The sequence below is a fragment of the Nicotiana tabacum genome, chromosome 21 (genome assembly GCF_000715075.1).
Source record: "Nicotiana tabacum cultivar K326 chromosome 21, ASM71507v2, whole genome shotgun sequence".
NCBI lineage: Eukaryota > Viridiplantae > Streptophyta > Magnoliopsida > Solanales > Solanaceae > Nicotiana > Nicotiana tabacum.
Window position 1 is genome coordinate 32,836,133 of NC_134100.1, and position 14,928 is coordinate 32,851,060.

The 14,928-nt window shown below is 36.1% G+C and overlaps 1 protein-coding gene across 1 annotated transcript; it reads left to right on the forward strand.

Annotated features, from left to right (window-relative positions):
• The first annotated feature begins 4,915 nt into the window (after positions 1-4,915).
• On the forward strand, positions 4,916-6,418 carry LOC107798057 (CASP-like protein 4D2). The gene is made up of 3 exons (XM_016620997.2): positions 4,916-5,120; positions 5,610-5,745; positions 5,964-6,418. The coding sequence occupies exons 1-3, from the start codon at positions 4,975-4,977 to the stop codon at positions 6,201-6,203; spliced, it is 522 nt and encodes a 173-aa protein (XP_016476483.1). The 5' UTR covers positions 4,916-4,974; the 3' UTR covers positions 6,204-6,418.
• Positions 6,419-14,928: the final 8,510 nt, after the last annotated feature.

Here is a 14,928-nt window from a genome sequence, read left to right on the forward strand (position 1 = left end):
AGCGACATCTACTCCGGGGGCAGCGTCATCAGTAACTGCAACTCGTGTCCTCACCATCTGTGAGAGAACGAAATGATAAAAGCTTCAAACTCCGAGATCAATAAACTTGCACGATAGGAATGAAGAAAGTGAAACTGTCCTAATAGTTCCGTAGCCCCTCGAAGATAAGTACATACGTCTTCGTATAGATCCGTAAGACTCTACTAAACTCGCTTATGACTCGTAGCACCTATGAACCTAAAGCTCTGATGCCAACTTATCACGACCCAATTTTCCCTCCGTTGGGTATCGTTATGACACCTAGCCTTAGGAACTAGGTAAGCCTAATATTTACTAAATAACAACAATAATTAAATAACATCTAATAATTTTTTGAAATGCAAATCTCTATAAAATTTATAATTCCCAAAACCGGTAGTACAACTCATAAGCTCTACAGAATTTGTTACAAATTTCTAAATACAATTGTTTGAAATAAAGTAAACAGTGTGACAAATCAGAAGGTGACTCCGAAGCCTGCGAACGCAGCAGTAGGTTTACCTTGAGTCTCCACAGCAACAATCCGCACAGCTAGCTAATGATCAACTGACTTCAAAAATACCTGGATCTGCACAAAAATATGCAGAAGTGCAGTATGAGTACACCATGACAATATTCAGCAAGTATCAAGACTAAACTCAATGGAGTAGTGACGAGGTACAGTCAAGACACCTACTGGACTAAATAACCTGAACAAGTATAAGTATAGGAACAACACAGTATGATATCTACATAAGGACTACGCGAAATGGCAAATAATACGGTAATTTCAGTAAGAAAGGAAAATAACAAGTATCAGCGGAATACCATAATAATGACACAGTAGATGTACGGAAACATGATCTAAATCCGGTGATCACAAATAAATGAAAGGCAAATAACAACTTAACAAAATGACCGCTTTCACACCGGGTTTTAGCCAATAACCTCCACGAGGTACCGAACCTCAGAATATTCACAAATCACGGGTCTCAATTCCTGAACCCTAATACTTAGCATCTTGTGCCCTCATTACAATTTATAACCGCACTGACGACTCACGTGCCAAATAGAGCCATTAGCACATAGAAGGCAAGTAAACAAGGGTGTGCATCTATACTCAACAATATCAAGAAAATCTCTTAACCGATAAGAGTGCTTAACTACGTGTATGTTTGTGCAAGAGTCCAAACATAGTTCATACCACTACACAAATATCAACAACAAGAATGCCCCACGCTATCACAAGTAATCACAAATCAATCCCTGACACAGCCCACCTTGTCTCGCCACGTGTGCAATAATAAAGTAAATGCCAGCCTTGTCTCTCCACACATGCATAATAATGTTCCCACCTTGTCTCGCCATATGAGCAACCCACACATATATATATCCCACCTTGTCACGTCACATGTGCAAATATCAATAGTAATAATAGCATGACAGAAACCTCGTGCAGCCCAATAACACTCGCACGGCAGAAACCTCGTACATCACAATAACAACAACCGCACGGCAGAAACCTCGCGTACACGGACTACAATTAGCATAGAAGACTCAAATCCTAAGGGGTCGTTCTCCCACATGAAGTTAGGCAACATACTTACCTCAAAGAAGACAGACCGATACTCAAAAATGAACTTCTCGGTGAAATGGCCTCCGGACAGCTTAAATCTAACCAAAATAACTTTAAAGCACAAATAAAACTCATAAGAAACTATTTCGGATCATAAAGGCTCAATCCTTATCAAAATCTAAATATCTACCCCCGGGCCCGCACCTCGTAACCCAACAAATTTCACAAAACCCGAACGCCCATTCCGATACGAGTTCAACCATACTAAAATTATCAAATTCTGATACCAATTCATCCCTCAAATCATAATTTTTCATTTTGAAAACTTTCTTAAAAAATCACTATTTTTCTCAACTCAAAAAATAAATTAAATGATAAAAATAAAGATAAAATCATGGAATATATTAAATTCTAGGTGAAGAACACTTACCCAATCAATTTGCTTGAAAAACCCACAAAGAATCGCTCAAAACCGAGATCTACAAGTCAAAATATGATGAAACATGGCCTAACCCTCGATTTGGAAAACTTATATTCTGCCCAGGTCTGAAAGCATCGCGAACGCGGAGAAAGGCTCACGTTTGCGAAGAAAAAAAATGAAGGCTGCCAGTGTTCACGAAGGGATGCGAACGCACAACACAAAGGATAGGAACCTACGCGAACGCGAAGAGGACACGCGAACGCGAAGGGTAAATGATCACCAGCGCTCAGGGCCTTGTTTCTACTACGCGAACGCGGAAGGAAGGATGCAAACACGAAGAAGGAAAAAGGCAGACTTTCGCAAACACAAAGTGGAAATATTAGGCGGGACAGCAGAACACTATGCGAACGTGAAAGGCACTTCGCGATCGCGAAGAAGAACATCAGATGACAGAAAACAACAGTTCAAATAGGAAGAAATGACTTGTGGCCCATCCAAAACACACGCGAGTCCCCCGGGACCCCGTCTAAACACACAAACAAGTTCCATAACCTAACACAGACTCACTTGATGTCTCAAATTATATCAAACAACGTCGAAACTATGAATCGCACCATGAATCAAACTTATAAACTTTCAAATCTTCCAACTTCTAAAACACGTGCCGAAACCTATTAAATCAACCGAGAATGACGTCAAATTTTGCAGGCAAGTCCCAAATGACATAACATAGTTGTTCCCACTCTCGGAATTGCATTCCGACCCCGATATCGTTAAAGTCAACTATTGGTCAAACCACTCCACTTTCCAACTTCAACTCTTTCCAATTTTCGCCGAAATGCTTCAAATCACCCTACGGACCTCCAAATCCAAATCCGAATGCACACCTAAGTCCCAAATCACCATACGAAACTGTTGAAATTATTCAAAACCCATTCCGGAGTCATTTATATAAAAGTCAAATTTCGGTCAACTCTTACCGCTTAAGCTTCCAAAACTAGAATCCTTCTTCCGATTTGACTCTGAATCATCCGATAACTGAACTCGACCACGCACGCAAGTCAATACACATAATACAAAATTTCTCAAGACCTTATGCCACCGAACATGACTTAAATTCTCAAAACGATCGGCCAGATCGTTACAATATAATAGATGTCATTGTTTATTAACCATTTTCAACAAGACAAGATTGACATAATATAATAGATTAATAAATACTAGAATAGATTCTGGATCAGAATCCTTTTCAAAAGGAAAAAAAGAAGAGAAAAAATGGTAAGATTGTTTCTATGATAATTGACTTAATAAATTTAATTTGAAGTAGTTAAATTTATCGTATCTCCATTTTTACTGAGACATAGTTAGTAGTTACCTTTTTGGAAACATAACCGAGTATTATGAGGATTTATAGACAAAAAAAAAAGTATTATGAGAATTTAACCTCTTGTAAATAGTAAAAACGGGAAAAAGGAATGCTGGTCAACATAATTTATTTGTTTTTGGCTACAAGTTGTAATGTGCAACTGTGGGCTAGTGATTGTTTGTAGTTTTTGTCGAGCGGCTAACTTTGTCAATCTCTCCATAAAGTTTAGTTTTAGGCCACAAAATTCGTCGGGCCGCCCCGAAGGCAAAGTTGGAGAATCAAAATGATTTTCGGCCATACGCTTTCATGTTAATGAAGATACACTAGTTCTCTCCTCATTAAAGTTGTATAGGGACCTTCTTTGTTTCCACGTGCCTCCATCAACCCTCAAGCATGATAGTGACCATTTCTTAAGAAAGACAAATACCGAAAAGGAAACGAAATTTCACCAGCAAGTATAGAATGGAGATGTTATCATTCATCCATTCGTGATTTTATGTTAAATTGCTTGACAAGTTTCGGACTTTTATGTTGTTTAATTTCTTGATAATATCTAGTCGGATTTGACAGCATTTTTTAGCATACCGCATCGAAATTTCGTGATTTCACTGGTGATGATGCGTTTCTAGAAGGAAACAAACAACCAACAGAAAGTGACGCTAAAGAAGGATTCATAAGTCACACACCAGAAAAGAATTTGTTTGTTCTAATATGATCCACCACTAAAGCAGGCAGCTTCGTTTTATTGCATTGACATATGCTTCGAGTAAGGATCTAAAGGATGATGAGGAATGAGGCAAAGGGATGCTTTTCCATTTTTCTTTTTGGTCTTAAGTATGTTTAATTTCATAAGGTTGTATACATTGACTATAAAAGCGTAGGCAGAGTACCACGAAAAGTCATTTGATAGGTGTTAAAGAATAAAGATATATTTATTAAACAACTAGGCTGTCTCAAGTGTAAAAACAGAAAAATAGAAGATATAAAAGAGTTTCTCAAATACTTGTGGGTTTTTACACAGGGATCTGCACGATAAATCGTATATTCGTTTACCCTAGCTAATTATCTTGGCTTTAATGCTGCAGTAGAAAAATGTTATAATACATGAAAATGGAGCATATAGATTAGAGTAAAATAGTTGAAATGAAATTGTATTATAGAAGAATTATATATGCAATTAAAAAAAAAACTATTAATTCAAGTGAAAGAGGGGACTAAAGCCATTTATCTCCTTAAATAGGCATAGGAGTATCTCCTTAAAGCTTTAACTTGAATCAAATACACACATTATTCACTAATTATCAGATAGAGTACTTCAACATAACAAAATATTCTAATATTCATTGGAATGGATAAAGACGTCACGCCCTTTTCTGTGCTATGGGAAACTAATTGGCATCTAAGCTATCAGGAAATTTCATCTAGAGTGACAGTAGGTAGCACGTACAAAACACGAATTCAGACAAAAAGACATACTAGTGATTAATGTTTGTATAGTTGTAGTCCAACGGTATAAAAGGCTGCTCTCACAACCACTCCAAATGTGCATATCGCTATAGATCTTAGAATTGTTCAAAGATTAAGAAAAAAAGAATGACAACACCACGGGCAATAGCAATCCTTGTTCTCAGAATCTTTTCAATGTTGTTGTGCGCAGCTTCCGTGCCGCTCATGATTACCAACAGTTTCACGCTTAGTGGTGGCGAAAAAACAAAATACAGTGACATTAGGGGTTATAGGTGAACTTCTGCTCCCATCATTTGTCTCTACTTTTTGCTCTAACCACAATTAATCATGAGTAGGGTAACAAACATATTCTTGAGTAGTATGATTCTTGTCGGGAGTTAACTTATATATACTAAGAGTGTATAAGTTTTGTTTGCTTAAGTATATTTTGATCTATTGTAGCAGGCCAACAATCTTATATATATTTAGATCATACAATTAATTCCACTTTTATGCACGATATAACTTGTAGTAATCTTTTAGGTGATTTGATACTAGCTAGTGTGAGACTTATTTTACTTCGCTGTGTTAAAACATTAAACTAGCTCTTTGTAATTGGATAATAGTATATTTTTTGTCATCCAAGGATCGATGTTGTGTGATTATAAGAGTTAGAGATTTTGAATTCTAGTTATGAGAATGAAATCGAGAAAACTAAGCTCCCTCTCTGTTGTCGCTGTACTTAAAAGAAGTAACATGTTAATCATTCTCTACTATTACAGGTATGTCGTATCAGCCGCTATGGGTGGATTTTTGTACTCATTGATTCAGCTGCCCTTCGCAATGTATTATGCCTTCACAGGAAAAAAGGTTATTAAGGGAAGGTTCCTGGGCATGTTGGATTTCTACGCAGATAAGGTCTGCTTTTATAACCTCTTCTAACTCTATTTTAATTCATTACACAATTAAGTAACTCGCTGCAAATTAAGTAGGCAAATTAAAAAATTTGATAATTCACTGTCTTACTCATTTTACGTCCCACATTGGTGGAGAAAATGAGCTGTTACACATCATGTTGGGCGCGTCGTTCTTAATTAATAGCGACTAATTAAAGTTTTGAATGAAATTGGCTGCAGATGATAACATTCTACTTGGCAAGTGGACTTGGTGTGGGATTTGGTGTCAGTTCTGAACTCAAACGTTTCATAAATGGATTTGTGGATACTATTGAAACATCAGGGATTGATACATTCGAAGAGTTAAGGACCGAGAGCAAAAAATTCTTTGACAGGGGTACTTTAGCAACAACTCCCCTTTTGGCAGGATTTACAACCATGGCTGTTCTCACCATTATTACTTCCTTCCACCGCAAATGAAGAAACTTTTGGGTCAACAATTTAATAAATGAACCTCGAGGCCCTGTTGGTTAATTCGTGTGATGATGTTTAATAATTTTTTTTTTTTTTTTGTAATGTGTTGATTTTTAAATGCTTATGTGCTTGTCTCAATAAATATCAAAAGATATGTGGAGATCTACTACTGTCTGTCATTACAATTATATATATATAATGGTTTTTGCTTCTGTTGTTAATTTATTTGAGGTTCTTGAGTTTCTACTGATGGTATGGTAATTTCTAACACAAGGAAATCAATATTGATAATTGGGGAAATAGTTAGAAAAATCCATCCAAAACAATTATTGCAAAAAGACTGCAGGAAACATCTCATGTAGTATTATTTTGGGCCTTGGATTACATTTTACTGTTGGACTGGGAGCTTATTCAGACCCAAGTCTTCATATGAGATTTGTGATGGACAAATTTAGTAATGTTATTGAAGACAAAAGTAGGGAAACCTTTTAAAGGCCATACATCATTGAACCTATTTACTTGAGATCTTTTGTTGGCGAAACCAAGAATTTTAACAAGATAATTTTAAACAATGCAAGAATACTAGAGGAGGGATTCAAACCTTCAATCTAGAGCAAATTTTTGAGCTATCTTCCCTGCTACTTTAGTAATTCCCTTATGCAAGGGAATTCAATAAATTATATATACACAAAAAAAAAATCGATATAACCTTTTTTTTTCTTTGATTTTACACTATTATCTGTATAACTGTTTGACGAATGAGATTCAATTGAACCCCTTTATTCCGGACAACTCCACCCCTGTTTGATAGTAAGTGCTAACAAAAGTAAAAGTCTGGATGATATTTAACTTTTAATACAATTTTGTTATAAAATAAAGACTGTAAAGTAAAGACAAATATAGAGAGAAACTGATATATTATTCAGTTTCAAACTGATGTACATAATGAACTGAAATCTCCTCTATTTATAGAAGAAAGAAAACTGTTGTGTAAGCTGCGTGTAAGCTGCTATTGTACCAGATATAGATTATCTTCTACTGGGGGTAATATTTATCCATAACGGAATACCGAAAGGATAAGCTTCTTCAGGAGGCTTATTTCCAATAAAGTACTAAATAGATAAACATATTTACGGCGGAGTCCCATATGGATAAGCTTCTTCAGGAAGCTTATTTACAACGAATTACTAAATGAACATCCATGATATAATATATTTATAACAAATTTGAAATAATGCATTCACATGTCATATCAATTTGCTTAATTTATAGGTTACTTTAAATTGAGAGGAACATTTGGCTCTCGAGGAGGGGAGCCTTAGAGCAACAGTAAATTTATTTCTGTATGACTTATAGGTCACGGGTTTGAACTGTGGAAACATCCACTAATACTTGCATTAGAGTAAGTTGTCTACATTACACTGCTTGGGGTGCGGCCCTTTCCCAGACCCTGCGTGAATGCGGGATACTTTATGCACTGAGCTGTCTTTTTTTTGGCTCACACTGCCATGCCACCTTCTTTCTCTGCGCAGCCTTGCCTCCGAAATTTTGATTTTGCTAAATTTTATAACTCGTGTTATAGGTTGATGAATTGACAGAACGTACAGCCTTATCCCTGTCGTAAGTTCGAACTCCCAACGAATTATAACAAGTAGAAATCTACTCTCAACGTAAAATTTTTAATAGAGGAGGTAAAGTTTAAGACTTTCTTCTGCACGTATATATTCTCGATGAATTTACTTATGTTTCAAGATTATAGCATATGAACAAAAAAAAAAAAAACAATATTGTTAATTAGTTACATTAAAATGTGATCTCGTTTTATTTCTAGCTACGAGTTTGTAAATTATTTTTTGGAACAAAATGACATATGACGTACAAGGCTATTCTTGAGAATGACATTACTTTGATAATGTGATTTTTTTTTTGCACTAAACCGTGTATATAACTTAAATTCATGAAAAGCATATTAATTCATCTCTACTCATCTCCATAGTTCGATCGCGCGATGATCTCATTATAAACTTTTTCTTAAAAAAATTTATTTGTGACTGCTTTTTTGAAGCTTAAGTCGTTGAAAATTACTTTGCGCAAGAGGGCTCTAGCCGTTGTTGAGCCCAAAAGTTTTGATAATACTGAAAAACTTACAATTTCATATCTTCGGCAGCTTTTGATCTATATGCTTCTCGCTGTTAAAATTAAAGTAATATACACATAGGGGAAATATGGAACTGAACAAATACAACACTTCTAGGTTATTAAGCTAGGACTCCAAACGTATACGTAGCACCTTAACCTGTAGTCTTTTGCCTCTAATTAATTTTTTTTTCCTCAATTAGGTGAATTTGGGTAATGTTAATCTGTAAAGTGAAGGGCCTCTTAGGGTTTGTTTGGAAAGCCATGTGTAATTATCTGGCAGTGTAATTACTAGAATAGTAATTACACACCCTAGTAATTACACAGTATAGTAATTATAATGACCTGTTTCTTTATCACAACGTAATTACAATGTAATTCTCACTGTCATGTTTGGTTGGACAAGTATAATTACATAGTTAAACAAAATAATTCAGATTAGCATGTGAATAAGTTTTATTGTATGACAAACATATATGTAAATAATAAATATAAAAAATCAATTAACTAAAAGGTATTTAAAATCAATATTTTTCTCTAAAAATATATTAAATAATTATATCTTGGTAAATAATATCATAAAAATAATTGGTATCTGACAAATAAATAATATTGCTACTTAAGTTAGTTAACGAATTTAATTTTTTCACCAACTCATGTGAATATAAGAAAGTTAGACATAAGCTTAGAAAAAACTTTTCATAGAAAATATTTATACTAATGATTAGAAAACAAAATTAGTAAATACAAAACATAAATTTTAATGTGTGAAATATACACACACACACACACACACACAAACACATATATATATAGAGGCGCGCGCGCGACATGACCGGTTATTTTGCGCTTTAGCATTTTGTTCAGCGGTTTCAGACTTGGAGTAGCTTCATATGACGCATTATAACTTGCATGTATGGTTAGTCTTGATTTTTGAGAGGTTCAAAGTTAATTTGGAAGATTAATATTAAATTCGGAAGCTTTATGTTGGAGGTTCTCGGATTGGTGTTATGATGGCTCCAATAGGTTCCTATGGTGATTTTGGATTTAGGCGTATGTTCAAATTTGGATTTGGAGGTTCCTATAATGTTTTGGCTCTAATTGCCGAAAGTTGAAAGTTTGTAGGTTTTGAGAAGTTCATAGGTTTGAATGAAAGTTGACTTTGATGATATCGGACTCGGATTTTAGTTTTGGGACTTGGATTATGATCGTTTTGTCATTTAGAACTGGGGTGCAAAGTTTATTTGCATTCTGAGTCAGGTAGGCATGAATCAAACGCTTGGTTGCGAATTATTGATGTTTTTGAACTTGAAGGCTTGCAACACGAGTTTTGATGCTTGATTCTTGGTTGTGGATGTTATTTAGATGATTTGAGCTTACGAGCGAGTTCGTGTGAGGTTTATATACTTGTGTGGATATTTAGTGTGGGGCCCGAGTATGATGACCCGATAGGTCATCTAGAGTTTTAAAACTAAATTTCCGTGTTTCGAAGCCTCCAATAACTTCTTTAAGCCTTCCTCGATTTTCATGCGCAGTCCGGGTGTTTTCCTGAAGGCTTTTATGTTAAAATTTAATAAAATATAAAATTTTACCTTAAAAATTTATTTGAGTTAGCTTTGGTCAATATTTTGAGCAAATGGACCCGGATTGACAGTCCAGGTGGGTCAGTATCGTAATTTTGGACTTGGGTGTATGCCCGAAATCGAATTCGGAGGTCCCTAACTCGAGTTATCGCTTTTGTCGAAATTTGAATGTTTAAAGGTTTAATGACTTTAATGGTTTGACCAATGTTTGACTTTATTGATATCGGGTCCGTATTTTTATTTTGGAACCCGGTATAGGTCCATTACTATATTTATGACTTGTCTGTCAAATTTGGTAAAAAACGGAGTTAGTTTGACGTGATTCGAATGTCCGGTTGTTAAAATAGAAGTACATAAGTCTTCTTGAAAATTTTATTTGATTTGGTATCCGATTCGTAGTTCTAGGTATTATTTTGGCGATTTGATCATGCGAGCAAGTCTATATGATATTTTTGGACTTGTGTGCATGTTTGGTTTGGAGCCCCGAGGGTTCAGGTGAGTTTTGGATAGGCTACAGAGTGGTTTGGACATAGAAAACAATGCTGGTGTTCTTCAGTTTCTGGTGCAGGCCTCAGACCTCGCAATTGCGAGGTCTGGCCTCGCATTTGCGATATGGCAGCATCCCTGCGAGGTTCGCATTTGCGACCAACTTCTTCGCAATTGCGAAGTGGAGCTGGGGGACAGTGGTCGCATTTGCGATCAAATGATCGCAATTGCGAGGAGTTCATGTTCGCAATTGCGAACAAGCCATTGCAATTGCGATGACAGCAGGAATGTGAGACATTCGCAATTGCGAAGGATTTCTTGCATTTGCGGCTTCGCAATTACGAACCCCAGGTCGCAATTGCGACACCTACGCCTGAGCAAAATCTGAGTTAGACGAGATTTCTCTCATTCTTTCAAATTTTCAAACTTAGAAAACCCTAGAGGTGATTCTTCCAAGAACCCTTCTTTCCTAATTCATTGGCAAGTGATTCTAACCTATTTTTTTAAAATCTTCCATTACATTTCATAAGATTTTAACCTAAAATCTAGGATTTTCATGGTACAAATTGGGGGTTTGGGTAGAATTAGGAATTTTTGTAAAATTAAAATTTAGACCTCAAATTGAGGTCACATTTCTAAACAAATCACATAACCGGGCTCGGTAGTGAATGAGTAATCGGGTTTTGATCCGAATATCGGGTTTGGACCAAGTGAATCTAGGAGTTGACCTTTGTTGACTTTTTCAATAATGACCTAAATTGAACCTTTTTCATTTGCGGGTAGTTCCTAAGGCTTATTTTGAATCGTTTGGTTGATAATTTGATAGATTTGGTTCGTTCGGAGGCTTGTTCGAAAGACATAGCCGTGGTTGAGCTTTGAGTTAGTCTTTGGAGCGAGGTAAGTGTCGTGGTTAACCTTGACTTGAGGGATTACGACTTGTTTGTCTATTTGCTACATGTGTAATTGTTGGGTACAACATATATGTGAGGTGACGAATACTTATGTGTTGTTGTTGGGTCAAAGAATGTGGGTGGCACTTGTTTCTTGTAATTTATTTCTTTCTTTGATCATGATATCCATGCTTAGACTAGTTAATTACTAAATTGATCATTCTTTCTGCATTTATGAGCTATATGTGATAATTGAGTATTGTTTCCGAAGTTGAGGTTGGTATTGTGGAACCATTGTTGACGTAAGGCCTGTTCTTGCTCATTCTATCTCCCTTTTGTTATATGTTCATTGTTACATGGTAAGGGAGAGTGTTAATACATGAAGGGTGATGCCTTGCCATATTTGAGAGTTAATACACGAAGGGTGATGCCTTGCCATATTTGAGAGTTAATACACGAAGGGTGATGCCGTACCATAATTGAGTGTTAATGCACGAAGGGTGATGTCGTGCCATATTTATGAGTTAATGCACGAAGGGTAATGCCGTGACGTATCTATTATTTCATGATGAAATTGAGAGTAAAAGCACGAAGGGTGATACCGTGCCATTATCTGCACAAGAAGTGCATAAGTGTAGCATGAGTACTACCGACCCAATGTAATCTGTAAGTATCGAGCCTAACCTCGACGAAGTAGTGACGAGGCTATGACACGACACCTATGTAAAATCCTGTCCAGATATATATATATATATATATATAAAGCAACAAAATATCAAGTAGAACAATTAAAAAATATTAACTATGAGGGGACATGCAAAAGGGAAAATATCATAAGAACGGCAAGTACGAAATCACCAAATAACATCTTCCGAAATAAGCAACAATGTAACCAAGTAAATCACCTATCCGGAAATCAAATAAGGCAATTAAAGAAAGATGGTACGGCATCACCCTTCATGCTTTTACTCTCGTCGTCACCATGTAATATCATAAATAAAATGGCATGGCATCACCTTTCATGCTTTTACTCTCAACCTCCCATAATATGATAAATGATGATAAATAATCAAATTCCTGGCATCACCCTTCGTGCTTTAATGGTCACAACCTCTCAATATGTGATAATGAATGTGTTACACCCCATGTTTTTGTACATAAAAATACGTCGTAAGTCAATTGATATAAGCTCAGAAATGAGATTTGAGAGTACACAAAGTAAGTGAATCATGTTACCTTGGAGGTTACAAATCTTTAAGATCATGGATAACAAGTACCAAGAGGCTTGAAAGGCTTAGAAGCTAAACAAATTGAAGAAAATAAGTTTTGTCGAATGTCGACAAGTTGGGAATGTTGTAACATGTACTTTTGGGGTGAGACTAAGGTTATTAACATTATAAAGAGGTTATGTTATGAGTTATTTTATTCGTATGGTAGTCATGTATTTATTTTAAAGTCAAGCGAGTTGTGGAACAAAAGTTGGCAAAGGTCATCATAAGTGTTACACTTTGTGCATCCTAAGGTGACGTATAATGAATATGAGACTTTTTAATCATGTTTTAAATGAGTGTAAAGTCATAATATGACTATATATGATATTTGGATATAAAATATAAAGTTTGGGAAAAATCGGATTTTAGTTGAGGAAAAACGGACTAAGGATTTGCCTTGTAACGAAACATATTTAGCAATACATTTCGTGTATTATATGAGGTCTTTTGGGGACATAGTATATACAAAATTGAAGGTCTTGGAATGTAGTTTCCAATGCTCTTAGCCGCTCATTCATACAACATCTGGATAAAAAGATATAAGTGTCTTAAGATGGGCCAATGCTACGATGCCAAGCTAGCACCTCTAGGGTGCCAAGCTAGCACCTCTTTGACTTTTCAAAAGTGGATACATATATCCCTTATGTAGTCTCTTTCTTCATTTTTCCACAGAACACGACCAAAATAAGACCATAAACTTACCCTTAAGCTCTCTACAAGTGTTTCAAAGAAGATTAACATCCCGAGTACAAAATCAAGAAGCGATAACATTAGAACGATCCCTATGACGTAAGCTTTTAAATATCAAGAAAGGTTGATAAATTCATTTCCTAATAGTTAGAACTAACGGGACAGTGATCGTAAGCCATAAGTTCGATTTATTTCACTTTTAGTGGACTGTTTTGTAGTCCACTCGTGTTGTAATTTCAGGCTAATTGATAACTTGTTGATTTGGTGTGTTATGGTATGTTTTGTTTTTTTCTTGTATTAAAGATCCCGAATTGTAGTTAGGTTGTTTTTGAGTTGCTGGTTGTATTGTGTTGTTGTCTCGCCTATAGAAGGCTTGAGGGAGCAGTAAAATCAGGGGAAATGCTGCCCGTTTGATTTTAGAATCGAGTTATCGTTTGAGATATATGATATACTAGCGCCATCTAAGTTGTACATGTATTTCTTTATTATAGGGTTGGCGCACTAGTTGTCGTGAGCTTCTTGTTGAGTTACATTGATGAATTGAGGTATGTTAAGGCTATCCCTTCTTTCCTTTTGGCATGATCCATATGATACAACGAAACGAGCAAGCACACAATTTTCACAAATGATTATATTCTTAGAAGTACTAGGGTTGCCTATGTTCTTGATTCTCCATATGTCCTACTATCATATCCTCTGTTCATGGGTCTCATGACATTTCGAGAGATCTTATTGACTTACTTCATTATGCATTGCATTCATTTATACATGTATATTGACCCATGACCAGATGACATTATATACGCATATAGTATATGTATATGGGGTATGGGAAATGGTTATGGCATTATATACGCACCACCACCTGATCAACTAACATACATTAATGATTTCTCCCACCGAGGTCGAGATGATGTAATGGGTTTCCCTCAGAGGCTTGACGACGTTATGTATGCATATACCTATGCATGATATGACATTTATATGCACATGCATGACATTATAAATGTTTCATCATTCATAGAGCTATTCATACTTACAGGTTGAGTCCTTTACTTTATGTTTCTTTCATGTCTTTTATATACTGCTTTCCATGCCTTACATACTCAGTACTTTATTTGTGATAAGGTCCCTTTTGCTTGGAGACGCTGCATTTCATGCCCGCAAGTTCCGATAGACATGTTGATAGTCCTCCTAGCAGGCTATCAACTCAGAGGAAGGTGTTGGTACACTCCACTTGCTCCAGAGTTACTTATTTGGTCAGTATACTTTGGACATGTATTTATTGGTATGGCGGGGCCCTGTCCTGGCCTTTATGACGTTTATGTACTCTTAGAGTCTTGTAGACAGATGTCATGTATATGAAAGATTGTATGGCCTTGTTGGCCTATGTCATGTATATGAAAGATTGTATGGCCTTGTTGGCCTATGTTCAGTGTACGAGTGATCATTTTGGTCTTATAGGCCCGTATGTCACAAGTATAAGTTTTGTATTACATGTTGGGTCATCCTATGTCGATTATTCCTTTATGTTTTATGCTGGTTAAATCATGACGGCCCTTCTAGCCCATTTATCCATGATGGTATGATAAGAAACAATACGTTACGTTGATACTCAGTTTAGTAAGGCATCGGGTGCCCGTCGCGGCCCATCGGTTTGGGTCGTGACAGAATG